The 22,823-nt window shown below is 40.2% G+C and overlaps 1 protein-coding gene and 1 long non-coding RNA gene across 4 annotated transcripts; one reads left to right on the forward strand and one right to left on the reverse strand.

Annotated features, from left to right (window-relative positions):
- Nucleotides 1-5: 5 nt before the first annotated feature.
- Nucleotides 6-16,626, reverse strand: mlh1 (mutL homolog 1, colon cancer, nonpolyposis type 2 (E. coli)). 3 transcript variants are annotated; one of them, XM_006635701.3, is made up of 20 exons: nt 16,575-16,626; nt 16,274-16,429; nt 14,966-15,056; nt 14,352-14,450; nt 13,644-13,717; nt 13,203-13,275; nt 12,579-12,670; nt 9,526-9,568; nt 8,854-8,942; nt 8,381-8,493; nt 7,016-7,109; nt 6,772-6,925; nt 6,102-6,457; nt 5,229-5,377; nt 3,196-3,304; nt 2,634-2,697; nt 2,188-2,352; nt 1,304-1,396; nt 779-892; nt 6-416 (listed from the first exon to the last, which is right to left on the reverse strand). In XM_006635701.3, the coding sequence occupies exons 2-20, from the start codon at nt 16,378-16,380 to the stop codon at nt 249-251; spliced, it is 2,247 nt and encodes a 748-aa protein (XP_006635764.2). In that variant the 5' UTR covers nt 16,381-16,429; nt 16,575-16,626; the 3' UTR covers nt 6-248. The 3 variants fall into 3 exon arrangements, with proteins under 3 accessions (XP_006635764.2, XP_015212724.2, XP_015212725.2); XM_015357238.2 differs by lacking the exon at nt 16,575-16,626 and adding an exon at nt 16,516-16,532; XM_015357239.2 differs by lacking the exons at nt 6-416; nt 16,575-16,626 and having other exon boundaries at nt 804-926; nt 16,274-16,562.
- A 101-nt stretch (nt 16,627-16,727) lies between these two features.
- Nucleotides 16,728-18,782, forward strand: LOC138241633 (uncharacterized). Its single transcript, XR_011190893.1, has 2 exons — nt 16,728-17,033; nt 17,324-18,782. It is a non-coding gene; the product is annotated as an uncharacterized lncRNA (long non-coding RNA).
- The last annotated feature ends 4,041 nt before the right edge of the window (nt 18,783-22,823 follow it).

Raw genomic sequence — 22,823 nt, forward strand, 5'->3', positions numbered from 1 at the left:
TGAAGCAACATTAAAATATTTATTGTTCAGTAGTCAGAATCAGTCACATAAAAGAAATGAAAACACTTTTCCAAAAGAAAACAAAAGCTGCTTACTAAGTGTTAGATAACCATTTAGGAAACAAACAGTAAGAACCCACATCTGAAGCAGAAAATCCGTTAAATCCTATCAGTGGTTAGATAATCTTGGATTTTTTTTCATCTTACTGCATTGTCCTTCCTTAATGTTTGCCCAGTAAGGATGCACCTTCAGCACCTCTCAAAGACTCTGTAAAGATCTGGCAGGTTTGCAATCTGGAGGATACTGCCATCTTCTGTGAAGTGTTTCGGAGGAGCAAGGTGTGTCCTAAAAGCTTTGAAAATGACATGTTCAACAGTCCACTTCCATGAAGTCCCACTTGATCCCAGCTCCTCTGTCTATAAAAAACAAAGGAAAATGGAGAAATTACAGTCACTTATTTTGCATAAACTGTATGTGGAAGTATGATCCTGATTACCACTGCTGTACCTTACTGAGAGGATCAGTGAACACACTCCTCTGACCTTTCAATGTCCACCTGTCACAGCCATTTGTATTTTACCATAGTATATGCCCCATAGGGCTCTACAGTTACACTGGAGTGCCATGGTCCCTGAAATCACTACAAGAGTCTAGGCTTAGCACATCTCGAGTGTATCTTCACTGCGTGGCAGTCTGAGAAAGTCCAGCCAACTCCAGCCATGCTTTATCATTTGTGCAGCACTATTTAGCTTTAGTTCATAAATACATAAGCGTATACCTGCTGCTCAGGCCCTGCAGGCTCCTCCAGTATGTACTGTTTTCTGATGGAATAAAACAGGCTGCATTCTCTGCTGAATGAGTCAAAGCACACTTTCTCTTCATCCCAGTTCACCTGCAAACCATGATTTTTTTCCACGTTATCAGGCCTTAGAGATCAGAAACAGAATAAATAAATCATGCCAGACAACATCAAGATTATACAAGGTACTTGATGTTTTATGACAGAATACTGTTCACGGAGTTTACAACGAAGGTTTGGCCTCAGATGTCCTAACTCAAAAGTTCCTAACATAATTTCCTAAATTAAAAAAACTGTAAATACACAGCTACCTTTTTATTAACTCCTCACTCTGCATGGAGATAATAGCCTCCTCATCCTAAGGCTAGTGGGTAACCCCTAATCTAGCATGTTAGGTTAAATTGTACCATGAGTAAGCCCTTAAATAAACACTTGCTATTTAATTCTTGGAGTTTTTCTTAAATAGTTTTAGTATAAAATATGAAAATCCTCCTTTTCCTGTACCTCTGTGGCCAGACGCAGGATGAACATAGGCAGTCCCTCTACCGCTGGGACATAGTTGTCTAACAGTAGTGGCAGACCAGTGAGGTTCCCTTCCTGCCAACAGATATTAAAACATAAATACAACAAGGAAGAATGAGTCATACTGACCACAACTCTCCCCCATGTGGCCACCTATTGTCATTACATACTAATATTGAAGGATATTGAAGAAAGCTATTGGTTGTTTGATAGAATCAGCATTTTTCTACAATACAAAAAACATTTTGAAGCTAAAAGTAATTGTATTGAAACAAATATATTATTTAAATGAAAGAACAAGAATGTCTGCAACAATAAGAAAAAACTTTGTTTTGGACAGATCACTCACAAAGACAGTACTGTTGAATAATGTTTCTTCTGCAGAATCAGTTAAATGTTCAAGAGAAAATTATTTAAAGCCAAAGCAGTAGAATATATATTATAATAAGATATCATCACTCTTTGAAAGATGACAAACCTTTCGTGGAAAGTTCATAGAAGCCATTACCCAGAGACTGAAATACACTCCTGTTCTTTTCAGAACCACAAAAAAAAAATTCAGTGATACACTAATAGTGTGCAAAGGAGCCACATTAAAGCAATTTTATAGTATAACAACTTGAAGGTCACCAACTGTTTTCTCCTGAAAAAAACAAAAACAATTGCAATTTGTCTGAACATAAAACTGGTAAGACAAATAATCTTTATTTTATATGGTACTCAAGTAAATTTAGTTAAGAGAGTTCATGATGAACAAAAGCCAGAAAAATAAGTCTAAATTGTTTCCTACTGACCTAAAACATCTGCATTATCAAGGTCAAGAACTGTTGTGTGCCTGCTTGGATAATGGCTGTTTGTTAACAGACCTCATCGATCTCCATGGAGAAGTAATCCTCCAGCATCTCTGCTTTCTTCTTGAGGAACTCCACAATATACTCGGCTAGACCCTCCTTGGGTCCATCTTCCTCTGTCCAGCCACTCTCTGGACTGTCCAGGGCCAGCATGGCCAAGTCGTATAGAGGAGCTGGGGTCTGCAACACAGAGCACCTCTTAGCATATGAACACAGCACAGCACTTAACTCAGAGGTCTTTAAGGATCCTCCATCCCGGATTAGTGTATGAAACACGTGCTAAATCAGGGATTCTGCAGGCTAGACTTAGGAGACCAGTCTTGTAGAGGTGCAAAACAGTCCTTCTAAGATTTTGGATTTTGGCTAAGATAAACTACAAGAAGCTTGTATTTCTGTTTTGTAATATGAATAAATTTCCCTAACCTTTCACATATTGGGTAAAATATTTTAAAATTACTTACGGATAATCTTAGAACACCAAAATTCCCGAAGTCATATATGAGAATCTGATAAAAGAGCTCCTGACTGTAATTAAAAATAGAAATGCATCAACATTTAGATGAATCATGCTCAATTTGAAAAAATTGTTTCATTCACATTTTTAAAGCAATTTCCTTTCATCACTTAAATTTGCTCCTTCAAGTGTTCCAAAATGAATAATTTTACTGTAATAGCAATTAGGTAGTTAGGAATCACTGAAATGGTTCCCAACTGATGTGACGAGGACATGAAAAGTAGCCCTGGGTCAGCATGTCACCTAAATATTGGAAGCCATACTCATCATAGATTAAATTAGTTTCACATCTTATCAGAGATCCTAGATTAATTACTAATTATGTTTTATATCTTACATGAGCCGAAAGAGATCAAAACATTGATCTCAAGACCAGTAAAGATATAAAATAAATACTGACAGCCACATTTTGTTTTCTTCCATAACCTTGACATGGACCAGCGCTGTAGCTAACCAGCCTGTAGCTTACCAGGAAGTTTCTTCAAACCAATATGGTGGTTGCAACTGACCTGAGCTTGGTGGTATTGAGGAGGTACAGTTTAGTTTGATGCTGGATGAGAGCCCACTGAGGGCTTACACAGCCCACATAGGAGTGATTTTGCAGCATCTCCTGAAGACCTTCAACAACAAAAAAGTGAGACAACTCAATACAGGGAAAAATGACTGAAAGTGTCCTGCCTTTAGAGCATTTTCATTTTTAATTGCATTATATCTCACTATTCTTTAAGCTTGAATTACTAGCCTTTTTCTCCCATAATTCATTTTAAAAATATCTCTAAGAGGACTGCACAGCTCTGAATGTGTGGATGAGGATAATTATACACTCGAGTATGGCACACACTAACTGCTCACTGACAGACAATACAATATGGTGGCAACCAAATATGATTTCTTACTTTGGAATTACTTTGGAACAAAAATCTGTCAGGAATAATACATGACAAATGACCAATACAAAATAATATAAAAAGTGAAAACACACATATTTAATGTGTAATGGAATATCAGAAACTTTTTTCATTCAATTTGTATTTGCAACTAATACCATGATATCATTGTGATATGAATAAGTACAATATATTTGTAATTCCATGCATACATTTATCTTATTGGTGAGCTCAATGAGTAGATTACTTGGTGCAATTATTGCCTTAAAGGGATATGTAACCAAATACTGTATATGCTGAAGTTTATTTAAATTGAATTTACCCCAGTACTTAACTGTCATGGAAATCACTGGGTTATACAAAACGTATGTCTTTGTTCTAATATAATGCGTGAAACACCCAATAACAAAATGTACTGTATATTTATTGTACATATCATGATCACAAGTAAACTTTAAAGGAACAAGTAATAGGTTTATTCCATGCTGAAAAAAAGAAGAAGAAAGAGAACACAACGTTTCGGCCGTGGAGCCTTCTTCAGGTGACACCTGAAGAAGGCTCCACGGCCGAAACGTTGTGTTCTCTTTCTTCTTCTTTTTTTCAGCATGGAATAAACCTATTACTTGTTCCTTTGCAGCCTACGCATGCTGACGCAGCTACCCACCTGAACTACAAGTAAACTTTGCTGACTATAAAACAAAAATAACAGTTATGATTTTGCTGTCCCAATATGCTTGGAGGACAGTGTACCTAGTTTGCATATATGGCACAAATAAGCCACAAACATATTTATGTGACTGTCCAAAACATTTGCACCTATTTATATAGTCTATAATATAATACCTTGCTCAAGGGTATAACAAGTGCCTCACCCATAACTTTCCTACAGCTCCAGACCCCTATATCGTCCATTCCACATAGCATTTTTACCTGCCTACACACTTGTTTTAAATGCTCCAAAATAGATTTTATCATTACTAAACTTAATACCAACATCCAATATACACAGGATCTTTATCAGGACAAGATTTAAAAGATAGCCTCTTTTTTATTGTTTAACAACTGATGATTAAAATGTGAAAACCACAATCAAAATCAAATACAAATCCATAAAAGCAGACAATTGCAATAGGATTGTAATTTACATACAACATTACCTGCTTTTTTAGACTTTGTTGAATGTTACATCTTTCACTTGTGTTTTATCAGCAGGTTTTAACATAAAAAAATACCTACTGTTTATTATTTCAATATAATAATACAATTAATATAATATAATAAAATCTGTCAAGAAGCTAAGGTTTTGTCCAAAGAAAGATTTAATAAAGACTCAAAAACATTGATTAAATAACAATAAATAAATGCATTTATTTGATAATGGCAGATAAATGCAAATGACAGATAATATACAGTAAGATTTCGGAACATTAACTACAATCTTAAAAGAAAATGGCTAAAACCTCAGTAGACCACCATAAAAGTGTCTCTGCATAAAGACGGAAAAAACATCTGAGTGAAAGGGGTGGAACAATATAAAATGTCTAAGATGGTTGCGAAGTAGTGCACACTCATCCCTCATGAGTAAGAGAAAAAGAATCTTGCATAGATAAACTGAGAATTCAGTCAGTGAAATGTGCCACAGACGCGCCCCTGACCTTTGTGGGCCTGGTCACTGATCACTGTGCGCAATTCCCTGATGCTTGTTAACTTTATGACACGTCTCCTCGGTAACGCAGCAGCGGTCAGGTTGCTCTCAATCTCGGACTCCTTCATTTCCACATCTGGGCTCACCCTGGGACGCTTCCTGAAATGCAACAAAAAATACAGTCGCAAACCATTCTGGGCAAATCATACTCCTCAACAGCCACAAATCACAGTCTTTACATCAGCAGTACTTGCTGTGGTCTCTAGAATAAGAAGACACAATTAAGTCATTAAGAGGAATTAAGATAATCAAGTGGAAGCAGTACTGGAATAAACTGGTTTACACAAAGTACAGTTTTTAGAAGTGATATAAATGGTAATTCAGAAGGAAAGGATGATGTTCTTGAGGCTATCCACAGTTTAAAGTACATGATGTTAGACTTGGTACTTCAAAAAAACACTGACCTTTTAATCTAAAGGGGTAGTGTTAACAATCCACACATTGTGACCACTTAGCAATTAAATTTTGTTTCAGCTTTAATACCACTAATACCACAGCTTTGACACATTAAGACTTGCACATTACATTTTTCAGATGTGTGTTTGATAACCCCCTATTGTGGACATTGCCACACTCCAACTAAATTAAATGATGCAAGGAAGAATTGATTCTTCAATTAATCCAAGATAAACATTTCAATAGTCTTAGAAAATAGTTAAAATATATCTGAGATACCATAAACAAAACAACATAAAAGGTTAGTATTTTATTTGTAGAAAGAACAGCTCTCCAAAAGTACCAAGCACATAGTCTATATATAGCATGTCCTTAACATACCGAAACTCCAAGTTTCAGAGTGTAAAAACTGTTTATAAAACCATACTTGGGGGGATCAGCAGGAGGTAAGCAGTCGGCACTGGTGGTCTCTGTGGGGTCAACCTGATCTCCAGCCAGGGCAGCTGTCAGGTCTGCACTTCTCAGGTCCTGCATGTCAACGTCACAGGGCTCGGCCTGAGTACTAGAGGCAGTGCTGCTCTTGGGCTCCTGCGGCTCCGTGGACTCGGCAGCAGGTGCCTGGGTGGCGTTACTTGCTGGCTGGAGGAAAGCATCCAGCTTCTGGGCCCGGAAATCTGTGCGCACCATCTGGTGGGCGTACACTCTGTCAACAGAGCCAGAGGAAGAGCTGGAGCCCGGCTTTACAACATCACTGGAAGACACCACAGGGCCAGGGAGGAGAGTCTATAGGCAGACAGCAAGAGATTAAAAACAAGAAAGCCAATGGGAGAGGCATAACACTTTTCACTCAACAAGAGGACATTCTAATACAGTATATCCTCAGATACAAAAGCCTATAATTTGAATAATTCAATCACCACTTGATATTTGTGACTGACAAATTAACTTTTTAGGCTCCTATTAAGAATATCTTTTGCAAACCTGGGAGCCATATAAATATTCATTGAATATTGCAACAGAGATCTGCACTTCAGGTCACCACTCCACTTTTCCCCTGTACAATGGGCAATGCTGTGAGCATGCATACACAGGCTTACCTGTGTGAAATATGTGCGTGAGGAATTGGAGCCCAGCAGCTTGCTCTCAATGTGTTTCTGCACACTCTCGATTATGCTGTCCTCATGCAAAAAGTGTACTTCATGTTTGGTGGGGTGCACGTTTACATCAACATTGTGAGGGGCGATTTCAAGGCTGTCATGACAAAACAGGGGAAAGTTACTCTTTAAGCAGACGCACTTTACTCAATGGTACAAAATGTTCCTCTTCCCTGGTCCCACCCACCTTAGGTAAAGGTAGGGGTGTGTGTTTTTAGGGAGATACGCAGCATAGACTGTTTCTATGGCCTTCTTCAGAGCACTTGATTCAACCAAACGATCTGAAAGGAGAAAACAAATGAGCAACGACTTCTAGGCCCATCATAAAATATGTAAAGATTTAGAAACAATACCAGGTTTTGGTGACCTGGATTCAGCTTTGAAGTTTCCCACTAAATGTAATCTTCTTTCAATTTTTTTATGAAAAATATGAATTCAATTGAAATCTCATTATTATAAATTTCAGTAAATACAGGTAATGTTTAATAATTGTTTAGCGTGATGCATCGTATTCTGTATTTTCCACTGTTGTTTATCCTGCGTTTATCATTAATCAGTCTATTAACCATTCAAGCAAATGCCCACAGGCACAATCTAAATAAAGAACAGCAGCAAGTACTGTAACAACCCTGCTGTTTTAGAACATCTTGGAGGTAACATCTTTGTTAAATTGGTTAAAAGTTTTATATACTTCCCCAAAAGAAAAGGAATACGCCTTCAAGACACAAAAAGCTTGCAACACAGGTGATTCATGGATTATTTTGTTCAGGAAATGAAAATTATTCTGAAGAACAAAATCGAATATTAAAAATTCTTCCTTTTGCAGACAATGATGTTGCTTATGACTTCAATTATGAATCGTCATACCTCAACATTAAAGCTGAATTCTTACCACTACCAATTACATTGCTTATTCAACCAATGGATCAAAGTTTCACTGCAAACTTACATCCATCAACAGTGCGTAGGAAAATATATATACCTCAGAAGTTATGAAAGACTTTGTTGCTTTCAACAAGACCACAATTCAAAAGGAGTTGTGACAGTATTTATTTCTATTTATTGTTTTCTATGTGTTATAAGTATATTAAATGTATATACAGGTGTCCAAATGGTATGATATTATTTTTTTCTTTCTATGTCCTTTTGCTATAAGTTGCATTAAGTAACTTGTACCGTTTAGTTTGTACTGTATTTGGTAGCTACAAGTGAAACAGAAACTTAGTCTAACTTATGGTCACTAACAAGACTCTATTCTATTAATTCCTACGGGAAAACCTCCAGCTTAAAGCCACATGGGCAAAGTTTACACTCTAGCGGTCTTGGACCCTGCATATTTACATTGTTTTAGGGGCAAAAATTCCCCTTTCACATTCTCACAAGGGTATAATAAGGTTTTTGTTTGACTAATATAAACAGGCATGCATGGTGTTTTGGGGGTATGTTTTTTTTTTTAAAGGCATGCAGCTTATGCCTTCTGAACTTGAATTTATGACCATCGTGAGTTCAAGAACTGCCCTGGTTAAGGGCAGGGTCTGTCACAGATACATACGGTTAATGAAGAGCAGAAAGATGCATTTCTTGACAGAGTAGTTGGCATTAGAGATGAAGCCTTTCAGTTTGTAAGCCAGCTTCTGATCATCACAGCCAACTTCAATCAACTCCCTGTTGAGGAGGTCAAAATAATGGGGTAGAAACAGTTCAGCACAATTTGAATCTCACAGCATACGGTTCTGAATATGTAATACTACAGATCTAGAATAGTGTGATACTTCAAATACCTAAAAGCGTGATATGTATTTAATGAAATAGTTTAATGATCATCTCTTTCCATCAAGATATACTATCCTCCATATTTTCCATGTTGCCATAACAGAAGTATGATTTCAGTCCTTTAATTGTCTCGTGAGCAAGAAACTGTGATGTTCCTTACTCTGAGAGCAATGTGTACAGCAATGAAGCTTACATCATGTGAAGAGGCACATGCAATGTCTGAAATAATTTTAAATATGATCATCTTCTTACCTGCTAACAGCATTCCCAAAAACTGCCCGGATATTATCAACTGTGGAAGCATTTGGAAGAGTTCTGACATCTGCCACAGTCTCCCCTTGCTGAAATAAAATAGTTAAAAACAAAGCAGAACTGGTCACAATAATCCCAAGAAAAATAACACAGCTAAGGAAGAAAGAAAGAAAGAAAGAAAACTGTTTCTCCTGTAGTACATTACAAGGCAAAACACTACTAGTGGTGAAACGTAACGGTTTTATTTCACTGTTCTGATTCAGAAAACACAAAGTTAAAAGATACACATGTATCCACCCATCAATGAATAGTAAGTCACAGCACACAAGAACTTTTTAATGAAGCACAGGGCGTCATACAATTGGAGACTGAGAGCACATGACCTCTCTCCCCACTGATGTGGCCAGTCCATCACAGGGCCTCAGGGAAACAGGGAATTTAGAGTAGATAAGCAAACCTTGTCACCATGTCTTTGGTGGACTGAAAGATGAAACTGGTGCACCTGGAGAAATCCTACATGAATGGAAACCCCACACAGACAGATCCCCAGGACCAGAATCAAGCCCAAATCCCAAATGCTTTGAGTGAGCTGTGCCAACCAACACATCACTGTGACGCTCAATACAAGAATCATTCCACAATTTTTTGAAAGGTTTGAACACATTAACCCACCTTTTTTACAGCAAAGCTTTTACCAGAATTGTGTATAGCATACCTAAAAAACAAAAATGTTTGTGTATTAAGAGACTTGAGATTTAAGAGACTGAAAACTTAAACTTCTTGAGACATAACTTCTGTAAAGTACTGCCTTTTAAACCTTTGTGCAACTGTGTTTAGTTTTAAGATACAAACCTTAATTCTGCCTTTTGAGATTTAGAAAAAATATCTTGTTTTGTGACCTGGATTCAGATTCTAACTTTCACCCTAAAATTGAATCTTCTTTCATTTCAGACAATAACATCTTTTATTACAGTCACATATTCCCTTTCTCATAACTATAAATATCTGCAAATAAAGTTTGTGTTCAATAAACTTTTAGCATCCTAAAATGTATTTTCCACTGTTGTTTATCCTGCTTTTATCATTAATCGGTCCATTAACCATTCAAGTAAATGCCCACAGGCACAATCTAAATAAAAGAACAGCAGCACACCCTGCTGTTTTGGAACATCTTGGAGGTAAAATCTTTGTTAAATTGGTTAAATTGTTATATACTTCCCCGAAAGGAATGGAATAATTTCACAACTCCTTTGGCTATATCTGGGTACTAGACACAGTTGCCAACTATCCCGGCTTTTATTTTCTATTCTTATTGAGCCTCTAGCTGCTGCTATTGGTTACAATTATACTATAAAACATATCCAAACTGGAGCAATTTATCATAAAATCAGTTTATATGTAGATGTTGCTGTTCTTATAACAAACAAATATATTTGCACCTGTGGTTTTAACCCATAAATGAAATGGTTCAAATAAGATGTCCTGCCACACAACACAGCTGATCGGAATGTTTCAGGTCCTCCCTCTGAAATGCTCTTGAGGTGGCTTTACATACTAAGGGATTCAATTATATGCTAATTTGAACGAACTGCATCATCCTAAATGTGAGCCCATCCTGAAAGTCATCACTAAGGATCCTGAAAGATGGCATTGTATCTCTCTGTCTCTAATGGGCTATTTAGAACAAATATAAATTCTATTCTGAACTAATTATTTTCTACAATTGACAGTATAAAATGGCTTAAAGCACTGGACAAACAAGCAAATTCTACTGGGGAGTCACAATTGTGGGATGAAGCTCCCATCCCTTCAGAAGAGTAAATTAAAAAATGGCCTAACAGTACCATAGTAGCTTTCATTCAAGATGCTGTTGTCTTTCATTTGCTACAGTATATTTATTAGACACAACAAGATGAAAGGAAAAGACCATCTTGGCTATGCATACAGTTAAGATTAAGGTCCATTAGAAATAACTGAATTGAAACATATTACAATTATTTCTTTATTACAATTTGAAAAACTGCATTCTATTTGAAATTTTATGTAAATACTTGAATTATTCTTTCCAGGTAGTTGCTTCTTTCAGTATCTTCTATTGATAGGGGCCCTAAAGACATCAGTCAAGACTGTCTCTACCATTATTATCATCTCCCTTTGTTGACAGGAGGCTGGAGAAAAATCACAGGGAACTAGGTTATCACGTAAGATCTATCCATTACTCTCCTCTGTGGATGAAGAGATTTAAAGCTCAAAAGACGAACTGGTAAGGGATTTAAAATTAGACTCTAACGGACTTGTTTGGAAATTTGTATGATTTATTACATTCTAATTTTTAGTTTTTACTTCCTTCACATAGGAAAAATCTTGATCTTACTGAATTGAAAGCATAGGCCAAACTACAGTGGCCATCAAAAATCTACACACCTTTTTCACACAAACATGTTTTGTAGCCTAACAGGCTGAAATCAAGACACATTAAATCAGAATGTATTTTGTATTTACATTTTAACACAGTGTAACACATAGTAACACAACCTCACAGTGAAAAGAAATATTCAAACATTCTGAAAAGTAATTACAAATGAAAACCCATAAAAAAAGAGCTGGATAAGTGTACACACCCCTGAGCTAGTACAGTACTTGGTAGAAGCATCTTTTGCTTGAAATCTACCCATAATTCTGTTTGGACAGGTCTGTTCCAATGTAGCACACCTATATTTGGCAATGTCTACCCATTCCTCCTTCTAGAACTGTTTTAGCTCAATCAATTTGAGTAGTGGTTTTCTTCCTGCCACCGTCCTGTACTTGTGACATGTCCAGTGTGATATAAAGTCCTGCAAGTCCTTCAATGTTTCTGTTAGTCTCTGTGATTAGTCTTCTTGGTCATCCTATCTGAAAAGACAACCTGATCTAGGCAAGGTGGTGCTGTATACAGTACCTTCCACTTATTAATGATTGTATTGACTGTGTTCCAACGGATATTTAAGACTTTTGAAATATTTTTATATCCATCTCCTGCTCTGTGCGTTTCCACAATTGTATCCCAGAGGTCTCCTGATACCTATTTTTTGCCCATAGCTAACTTTAACTAGATGCACTACCCAGCAGAAAAGACCTATAGGAACAGCTGATTTTATTCTGAAATCATCAGAATTGCTACAATTTGGAAGGCAATTGGTTACACCAGAGTTAATTTCAATTGCTATTACTAAGGGGTGAGTACACTTACCTAGCCCATTTTTCAAGGATTTCATTTTTAAACTCCATTCAGAATGTTTAAACATCTGTTTTTTACTTGGATGTTTTGTGTTACAATGTTTAAATAAATCTAATTAGTTCTGACTGAACATGTCTTGATCTCAGACTGTTAAGACACAAAATGTGTTACTTGGGAAAGTAGCTTTCCATAGGCAATGTATCACCATTAAGCAATGACAGGACACACTTCTCCTTAAGAAATCACTGCATCTTTTACACAACCATAAGAGTGCAGACTCCTAAAATTACAGAAAATATTTATCTAATATTATTACTTTTATGACCATATATGTGAAATAACTTTTCATTTATATACCTTATTTTACTTCATTTACAGTAGTCTGTAACAGCTGGTTATAACTACAGTTGTTACTTTTTATTATCATTTGATTATTTGTGCTTTAGTATTACATGTGCAGTATATTCATCTATTTCTAAAAAAAAAAAATCAATAAAAAAAAACAGACCTGCTAACCACTTCCACAATTTTGGAATACTCTTCACTCGGGCTCCTCAGGGCTTTTCTTCGTGTAGCAACATTGTAGAAAAGATCTTCTACCTGCACATAGAACATTGTCCAAAGAGACTGCCAAAAACTGGAACTTTTCCCTGTGTTAGCATGGGTTAGAGAACTAGAATGATCTATGATTGTTTATTACCACTTCTAATTAAGTGTACTGAGAGCTCCAGTAGAGATCATTCAAACAGAGCATTAGTCACTTTAGATTTAATCACTTGGCAGCAATCTGGATTTAATCCTGCCTGTGAAAGAATGATCTGCCTGAGAAGAGATGACTGTAAAGATCTCAGTCAACATTCTTCAATCAACTCAAACTCAAAGTAAAAAATGATGACTCAGAAAAGTCTGAGAAAAAAAAATCTATCTTTATATCATTAAAAAATATATTAAATATTAGTTTAAACAAGGAATAACAGAAACAAATATCAAAAAAGCAATCCTTATGCAAACTGGGATTATTTGCCAGTATCAGTGATTCTTACCTAACAGTGACTTATAAATAAAGAAAGACATGATTTAATTTATTTATAAAAAACATTGAAACTTAGCTGCATTATACAGAAAGACTCACAGTAATCTGCGTGCCCTGGTTTCCAGCACATGGTTTGGGAGGTACCTTCAGCTTTCCATCACAGTAACTGGCTCTAAATGGACAGCAGATACAAAAAAGCCTTAACCACAAGACCATAAACCAGGGGATGTTCATTTAGATAGGAAGATCAGTGTTATTTACCTAGCTCTGCTATAACAAAAAAGAATTTACAAATATAATTTTCATCTAAACTTTCATGTTAAAATAATAAAAAATTAATATGTTGTCTATACAGTATGTGACTCCAGTGTACACCTGTAGCTCACGAAACAAAGATCATAAATATTTGGCAAAGTATCTGAATGCAAAAATACCACAGCACAATCCTACTATCAGCCACAGCTCTCAAGGATTGTGGAGAGAAGTACAGGAAAGGCAAAATGGGCACAGGAATAATGCGATATTGTAATGTTTTCTTACCTATATGCACATTTACCATCAGCTGTTTTGGTTGTAATTGTTACATGAGCCACATGGCTTATACTGGCAAGGGCCTGTGAAAAGATTTCAATGTATTCTTGAAGCATGGTTTAATTTGCATTAGAGTTTACAAAACATCAACTGCTTACATAAAGAAACCTATTAAAGAACATTACTTCAGACAGATACTAAACAAATTGTCTTAGAACTGCAAGTAAGCATTAGTGAAAAACAGCACTGTTAAAGAAGTGCTCAGGCAAACAACTTGTGATGCACAAATTAAATATCAATAGTGGCATATTTAAATATTTAAGTTAATTATGGTGTCACCTGAAAAAGACCCAACAGTTGAAAAGTTTACTTGCTCCTAGGTGTACATTGGGCATACTATAAAATATTTTTTTCTATCCCAACCAAAATGTTTTTGTAATATTGCTCCCTCACTTTTTTAAAACTATTAAATCTGAAAGCAAATGCTTACTAGTTTTTATACACTGAATGTTTTATTTATTTAATTATTTTGTAAAGTTCAAAAAAATTTTGCATTGTGTTTTCTGTCTACTTAAGTACTGTACAAACAACATGTTGGCAACAGAATAAAAAAAACTGTGGATAAATGTATGCTTTCCTATAGACAACTTCAAACCAGCATGCAGTAAACAAAGAAGAGCACAGTATAAATCTAATAGTCTTTTCAGTTAAACTTACCTCCCCTCTGAAACCATAGGTAGATATGGCTGTAAGGTCTTCAAAGGTCTTTAGTTTGCTTGTAGTAAATCTCTCACACACTATTTCCAAATCCTCCTTCTATTAAAAAAACAGCACAAGATGACAAGTTAAGTAACATGAATTAATAAACTGCAATTTATAATTTATTCTGTAATGTAGGACATTCTTATACTAACATTATGAATTATGAAGACAGAATAGCCTCACCTCTTCATCATTTATATCCACAACTGGTTATCATTCCTAACTAATGTATTTAAAATACTAAATGTAATTAAATATAAAAAATACACCTTAAATAACAGATGAAATTAATATCTTAAAACATTTTTAATTAACCAAGGATCTTCTTATTCTTGTCTACTATACATTCACTTTTCTCTCCCTATTCCATGAAATGCAATAAAGCAAATGAAGATGATCTGATGTACAGTATCCCGACATAAACAATTCTCCATAATATACTGTAGATTACATTCTGTTTACATATTAGATGAAGTTATAAGCAAAATGTCTTCACTACTCATTAAATATATAATATAAATTAAAAATCAAAGACCACATTTTCTACATTTCTCTTACTCTTTACTTACCCGGATACCTGTGCCGTTGTCCTGAATCTGGATCAGCTTCAGCCCTCCTTCCTTCACTGTAACCTGTATACTGGTTGCTTTTGCATCCAAACTGCAAAAAAAAAAGTTTACCAGTTGAGTATTTAATGTTCAGTTATATTATCATAGAAACAAACATATAATTTGCTATAAGGCAATGTTATTCACTTACAGTGACCTTGCCTACCATTATATATACAGGGAAATTCCTAAGAACTGGGACAATGAAGTATCGTTTTTGCCATTACTAATTATCATTGTTATCGTTTTGTACAGTACTAATCAAATCAAAATATTAATGAGGCAAATATTAATTAAAACTTTAGCTTAAAAACGTAAAAGCTTCTGTCTTCACTATCAGGAAGAATAAGTGGTAACTTCTGAACTTTTGAACTGGCCAAATCAATCTCCTCATGTGAAACCTTGAGTTTGTATCTTATTTGTTGAAGAGGAAACTAGTGTCAGAAAAGTCCAAAAACAAGCAACATCTGAAAGTGGCTGCATTTAAGTGGCTGCAAAGCATCTCAAAGGAACATATCAAGAGTCTGGTGAAAATAAAGGGCATGTAACCAAATACTAACTTTACTCATTGCTGAAATTGGAGGATTGAACACAAAAACATTTTTGTTCTAACAAGGTTTAACATGTATTCACAAAATCTCCTGAAATAAATGCTGACATTCTGAACACTTGCATCATATTCATCTTTTGATTTGAAATGCATATTACAACCGTACACAGCAAAGGTGACATTTCACGTTACTGTCCCAAAAAGTAATATTTTCACAGTACTGACTATAACATTCACCAAATACAGAGTATACGTTTTGGTCTGGTACACACAGCCTCAGTTCTATTTTTTGCAACTTGTCAAAGACACATACATATTGCTATGAAATTTGCGATGCAAAGAAGGCGAAAATACAGATTAAAAAAATAAACATAAAATGAACCTCCAGCCAGTGACTGCCATTTTCAGCACTTGCCACATAATAAAAAATGATTTTCAAAGTGCATTAATTATGAGTGTTCCAGCTTCCCAATACTTGAAATGTTTAGACAAATAATCGTGTTGACTCTATGTATTGTACAAAACATCGGGTAAACAATGAACATTAAGGCATTCTCGCAAATTAAACTTCAGTTCAATCCACCACCGATACCTACCCTTCTAGAATTCTCATATTAATACTATGTACTACGTCTCCTAACTTCCTTTTCGGTTAAACTTAGTTTCAATTTAGTGTAGCCCACCCAACAATTTTAGTACCATGTTAAGTTAACTCTTACCAATTTTCTATCATCTCTTTAATGGCATTAGCAGGCCGTTGAATGACTTCACCTGCAGCAATGCGATTTACTACCGCCTCGTCCAGCCTTCGGATCACCCCAGCCATTTTCCAATCACTCCGTGGATATCGCACGTTTCACGGAAACATAATCCGCCTAAAATACAATAGAAAAAACAGACACACTGCAATATAAAATACACTAGTAACTGAAGACACGAGCATTATATTGTAAACACTGACAGAAGGCGCGGGGAAACGCAAATCCCTCCTACTGCCTCAACCCATTGTATAACATTTACCAATATTGCGCCACCACAACGTCTCTAATTTGTGTTCTGACTAACAAGCTAGATTTACCACCAATGAGAAAATAGTCCAGCAACTCACCTCCGCCAATCCCTTTTCTCTGGAAAGAGCAGACTTGCGCAATTGGAAATTGCAGACTGCTAGTGTTTGAATGCGACGTGTCAATCATATGGCAAGTGAAATTATTTTCCTTGGAAGGTCTTACTGTAAATATATACTGTAAATTGCACAACTGCATCATGCTTTTGGCGAAAATATGTGACATGCAGGTTTAGTTGGAGAAATATTGATCAAATGTCTCTTAAGAGAAAGGGAAAATTAATAAATAAGTACAATCATTTATGACATTTGTTATTTTATACGGGATATTACGAATAGATTGTGTTTCATAATGGCAAAAGTGCTGCGAGACTAAGGTTATGTGACAAAGTGTAACTGATGGAAACCATACAGTAAGTCTTCACTAGCCGATTTTTAAGAACTTTATTTTCTATTCACAAAAATACAGGGAATCACAAAATAGAAAGCTTTACATTAATATACATACTTAAAACAGTATATATGATTACATCTCATTACGTTTTGACGCGATAATAGTTACATAGCAACAATTTCTCCTGTTCTGGTGCAAAGCAAATTCTTTACTTAAACATGATAATGTTTTTCACAATTTCTTGAGATATTGTCCTATGTCGTCTATTTCCCACGGATTTTCTGCTTCCTCTCTCCCTTCTCTCCACAGATCTCTGAGGTAATAGTTTTCTCGGGTGATGAACAGGGCAAGGCTACCTGCTGCCTTGACTGGGACCTCGATGCCTTTGAACACCCCCATGTTCCTCACTCTCCACAGGGCGTCTTTCCCACTGTTCACCACGACTCAGATCCTGTCAAACACGTCAGGAGGAAGTTTGACAGGAGAGATGCCGTATATAACGAAAGCAGCGATTAGGGAAAATTGGGGAGAAAAACCGCTTGGTCAAACAATGCAAGGTCGCGGTGAGCTGGAGCCCAGCAGCCTAGCAGGCAGATACCCCTGAATCGGACAACTTTCTATCAAAGCACATACACACACGGGAATTAGAAACACGCTATTGTATCTAACAGAACGTCCTTAAACTGCAGATGGAAACCAGGCAAAACACACACACACAAACATAGGTACGATATGCAAACTCCACACAGTAAGGCGCCCCAGACCTCACTCGAGCACACAAACCGAACAATGTGAAACAGCAGCTCTAAATAGCCCGCCATCCTGAAGATTGAATCGTTAATAGACAGTTTCTTTTTATTTGGGTGCAATTGTAACGCAGAACGATACATCTTTAAATCAAATCTGGATTAATTATTGGTATCTGACTAAAGATTTATTTTGTAAATAAAAAACTAAACAAATTGATGTTGGGAAGTTTGTGATTACATCATTATTAGATCTCAAAAGCTCAGGAGGTCTTTTTGTTTAGGAATTGAACACAAGCACTGTTCTCCCATACTCCAATCCTGAAGGTGGCAGTAATAAACGTGAGGCTTTATACTCTATATTTCATATCGAGGGAATATTTACGAGAAACGCCTGATACTGCACAAGAAAGTCATCATAGTAAGATCATAACAGCTTTTCAGACATCAAAAGGGTCCGTTAATCATGTTGTGTTATTACAACAGCAATGTTAAAACTGTGTGTGTAAAATGTAGTTGGTAACATGTGTGAGTTGATTTTAAAAATATATTCCACTTTTTCCTCTTGCTCCAGTTTTCGTGCCATATTCGTTTTCACAAGATTTCACATGTAATTACAATTTTGGATGCTTCAGAAATTAAAGTTAAAGATCTTAAAAGAGGCATTTAAAGTTCGTCCTTGTATAAACACTAACATGCTTTATGTTTTGATGGTATTGTAATGCCCTCGCCTGGTGGTAAGGAGGAAGCGCCCCTAGGCGCTTGTAGTACCGCTGGGCATGCTGGGAGTGGTAGCCGGGGAGAGTCTGAGGGTCAGCACGATGACCAGCGGCTGACCCTACCTGTGTAAATAATGTCCTAGTAGTTCTAGTGCCCTGTGTAGTCTTATAAGAGTATAGCGTGTTGTTAAGTAATTACCACCCTAAAGATTGTACGTGTTCCATCAGTCTCCTCATGTGCGTGTATATCCTGTGTTTGGTTTTGTGGTTGTTAATGAATAAAGCTAGCGCTTGGTTTGTTAATCGCGTCTCCACTGGTCCTTTGTTCTGAAAAGAACCTGTAAACGCTACATTGGTGTCAGAAGCGGGCAGGATGGACAAATGGATGCAGACACTTGCCGATTCTGTTAAGCGCCGGCTGACTCTTAAAGAAACAGAACCTATCGGCAGCGCACATAGGGAGCCTGAGCAACTTCTGGGTGCGACAGGTGGCCACAGCCCTTACCAGGGCTACTCAGTAGTGGTACCGCCGGTAGAATTGGGGCGACTGGACGCTACTCCTGGTCAGTGGGTGCCCCAGAGAGAGGATACCCTCCCTGCTGGAGCCGACCATCGGCCATCGGCTACTATGGGGAAGCGCCTTGGGAAACCTACAAGGCGCAGTTCCAGCTCGTGGCCCGGACGAATGGCTGGAGCCGGGAGAAGATGGCTGGCCACCTGGGCGTCCGGGGGAAACAGGTGCTTGCCTTCCGTCTAGGTGCAGCGACGGTGCGCCACCCCTGCTACCTTGCACCCATCCAGGAGGACTGCATTCTGGGGCTGGACCTACTGCGGCGAGTGGGGGCCAGTTTGGACTTGGGCCGGCAGGAGTTGGTGTGGCAGGGGGAGCGACTTCACCTGGTGGAGAGCAGGCCCGGCGAAGGCTAAGGGACGCGGGCTTGCCGGAGCCGGGGGGGCTGAGCGTTACGTGGAAGCGAGGCGTGCCGTTGAGGACCTTTACCAGCGGAGCTGCGAGGGCCTCGATCAGGACCAGCAGCAGTGGCTCCAGGAGCTACTCACCCAGAACGAGGACCTCTTTGCGGCGAGAGATGAGGACTGCACCCGCACTGCCCTGGTCCAATGCAAAATCAACACCAGCCACGCTCAGCCCATCAGCATCCCACCGGGACGCATGGTTCACACCAAGCGGACCTCCACCGAGGAAAAGATCCGGGAGATGGCAGCAGCGGGGGTGATTGAGCCCTCCGCGAGCCCGTGGTCAGCGCCAGCTGTACTGGTAAAAAAAAAAGACGGCTCGTGGAGGTTCTGCATCAACTACCGCAAGCTGATCGAGGTCACCCGGAAAGATTCCTACCCCCTGCCGAGGATAGATGATGCCCTGGACTACATTACCGGGTCGACCTGGTTCAGCTCCCTGGACCTCCTCTGTGGCTACTGGCAGGTACCGCTTGCTCACGATGCTCGCCCAAAGATGGCCTTTTCCATCCATGTTGTTGGACCGCGAGGGGTGACTACAGACCCAGGTGAGGTCGCCGCAGTGAGGGGCTGGCCGACTCCACGCACCGTCGCGGAGCTGCGCAGCTTTCTGGGGATGGCCTCGTACTACCGGAGGTTCGTCCGGGACTTTGTCAGCATTGCTTCCCCGCTGCACCTCCTCACTGACAAGGGCCGCCGTTTCGACTGGAACTCGGGCTGTGAGACGGCCGTCGGCCGGTTGCGTGAAGCTCTGGTGGGGGCCCCCATGCTGGCCTACCCCGACGCGAGTAACTCGGGGGTGGGTGCTGTGTTGGCGCAGGAGGGGCCAGATGGGGAGCACATAGTGGCCTACTATTGTCGGGCTTTGACTAGGGCTGAACGGAACTACTGCATGACCCGTCGCGAGCTGCTGGTGGTGATGGCGGCGGTCCACCACTTCAGGCCGTACCTGTTCGGGACCCTGTTCCGGTTGAGGACCGACCATGCGTCCCTCACCTGGCTGCTCCACTTTAAGGAGCCGGAGAGGCAGATGGCGCGATGGATAGAGATCCTGCAGGAGTACGACTTCACTGTCGTGCACCGTGCGGGGTCTTGCCATCTCAATGCCGACGCTGTCTCGCGGTGCCCCTGTGAGGCCGCGGACTGCCACCACTGCGTCTGGCGGGAGCAGCGTGAGGGGGCTGTCCGCACCGTGGCTGAGGCGAGCACTGCGGCGGTAAAAAAACCCTGCAACGGCTCCGAGGCCATTTTTATTGGGGTCTTTGCCACCGGGACGTGGAGCGGTATTGTCGAACGTGTGTGGTGTGTGTGGCTCAGAAGGGCCCCCCCGAGCGTTCTCGGACCCCCCTCCAACAACACCAGGTGGGGGCTCCTATGGAGCGGGTGGGGGTGGACGTTTTGGGCCCATTTCCACGCACCGAGGCCGGGAACCTCTACGTCGGTGGCCATGGACTATTTTACGAAGTGGCCGGAGGCCTACGCCCTCCCGGACCAGAGTGCCCCCACGGTGGATGATGCACTACTGGAGGGGATGTTTGCCAGGCTGGGGGTGCTGGAGGAGTTACACAGTGACCAGGGGCGTAACTTCGAGTCCCAAGTCTTCGCCAGAGTGTGCCATCGCCTGGGGATCACTAAGACGCGGACCACCCCGCTGGATCCCCAGAGTGACGAGTTGGTGGAGCGGTTTAATCGGACGCTCACCACCCAGCTGGCCACCTGGGTGTCCCAGCACCAACGGGACTGGGACCGCCACCTCCCCCTTGCGCTCTGGGCGTACCACGGTCCAGGAATCCACCGGGTGCACCTCCGGCCTCGCTCATTCTGGGCCGGGAAATGCAAACCCTGGTGGACTTGGTCTTCGGGTTGGCACCGCCGGCTGGACCGGACTACGAGTGGGACCTGCGGCAGCAGATGCGGCGTGTGCACAGCTTTGCACGGACCCACCTGACTCAGGCGGGGGTCCGGCAGAAGCGGCACTACGACCTGCGCTGCAGGAGGCCTGCCTTCCAGCCCGGGGACTCGGGGTGTTGGGCGAGGTCTGCTACCGTGTCTGGTTGCGAACATGGGGGAGAGTGGTCCGGGAGAAGGAGCCATGTGGGGAGGCTCCAGAGAAGCAGCCGGGGCTGGAGCCGGCCGATAGTGGGGTGTCCGTGGGTTGCCAGCTGTCACCGTGGTGCAGCGGCCACTCACGCAGGGTTCCACAGCCGTTAGCCAAGTACGAGTACAGCCTGAGGGGGGTGTTCGACGTCGGCGAGACGCCAGACGCTTCAGGCGGGGGCAGTGTAACGCCCTCGCCTGGTGGTGAGGAGGAAGCGCCCCTTGGCGCTCGTAGTACCACTGGGTATGCTGGGAGTGGTAGCCGGGGAGAGTCTGAAGGTCAGCACGATGACCAGTGGCTGAACCTACCTGTGTAAATAATGTCCTAGTAGTTCTAGTGCCCTGTGTAGTCTTATAAGAGTATAGCGTGTTGTTAAGTAATTACCACCCTAAAGATGTGTACAGTACGTGTTCTGTCAGTCTCCTCATGTGCGTGTATATCCTGTGTTTGGTTTCATGGTTGTTAATGAATAAAGCTAGTGCTTGGTTTGTTAATTGCGTCTCCACTGGTCCTTTGTTCTGAAAAAAACCTGTAAATGCTACAGTATAAAAATGTAACGCCCTCGCCCAGTGGTGAGGAGGAAGAGCCTCTAGGCAGTCATAGTTAAACTGGACATGCTGGGAGTTGTAGCTGGGGAGTGTCTGAGGGTCAGCACGATGACCAGCAGCCGACCCTACATATGTAAATAATATCATAGTAGTTCTAGTGTCCTGTATAACCTTCGTAGTGTATAGCCTGTTGTTAAATAATTACCACCGTAAAGATGTAAAGATCGTTTCTCTTTGACTTCCTCTGCAAAAATGAACAAATCTAAGAGTGAGATTTTTTATCAGAACTGGAGGGAGCCAAAAGAAGGACATGATCTCAGGCTGCAAGAGAAGAGAATTAAGGTCCTGGGGGTGTATTTTGAAGAAGAGATGGGAACAGTAAATTGGCAGAACAAATTGTTAACAAATTAAACAAAAAACTGATGCAATGGAAGGACCGAGACCTCACCATGACAGGAAGGTGCTGGTCATCAAAGCCGAGCTCTTGCCTGTCTTGAATTTTCTGGCTACTACCTTCCCAATCCCACACCGTGTTGCGGCGGTGCTGAGGAGATTGATGTTTCAATTTTTATGGGGTGGGAAGCAGGAAAGACTCAGAAGGGAAATAATGTACAGGCCGCTACCCTCAGGGGGGAAGTCTGTCCCAGATATTGCTACGAAGCTGCTGTGCATTTTCCTGGCCTCTGTGCTGAGAGGCTTTGCAACAGCACCTGAAGCGCGTAC

This window comes from Lepisosteus oculatus, chromosome 10 (assembly GCF_040954835.1).
Source record: "Lepisosteus oculatus isolate fLepOcu1 chromosome 10, fLepOcu1.hap2, whole genome shotgun sequence".
Taxonomy (NCBI): Eukaryota; Metazoa; Chordata; class Actinopteri; order Semionotiformes; family Lepisosteidae; genus Lepisosteus; species Lepisosteus oculatus.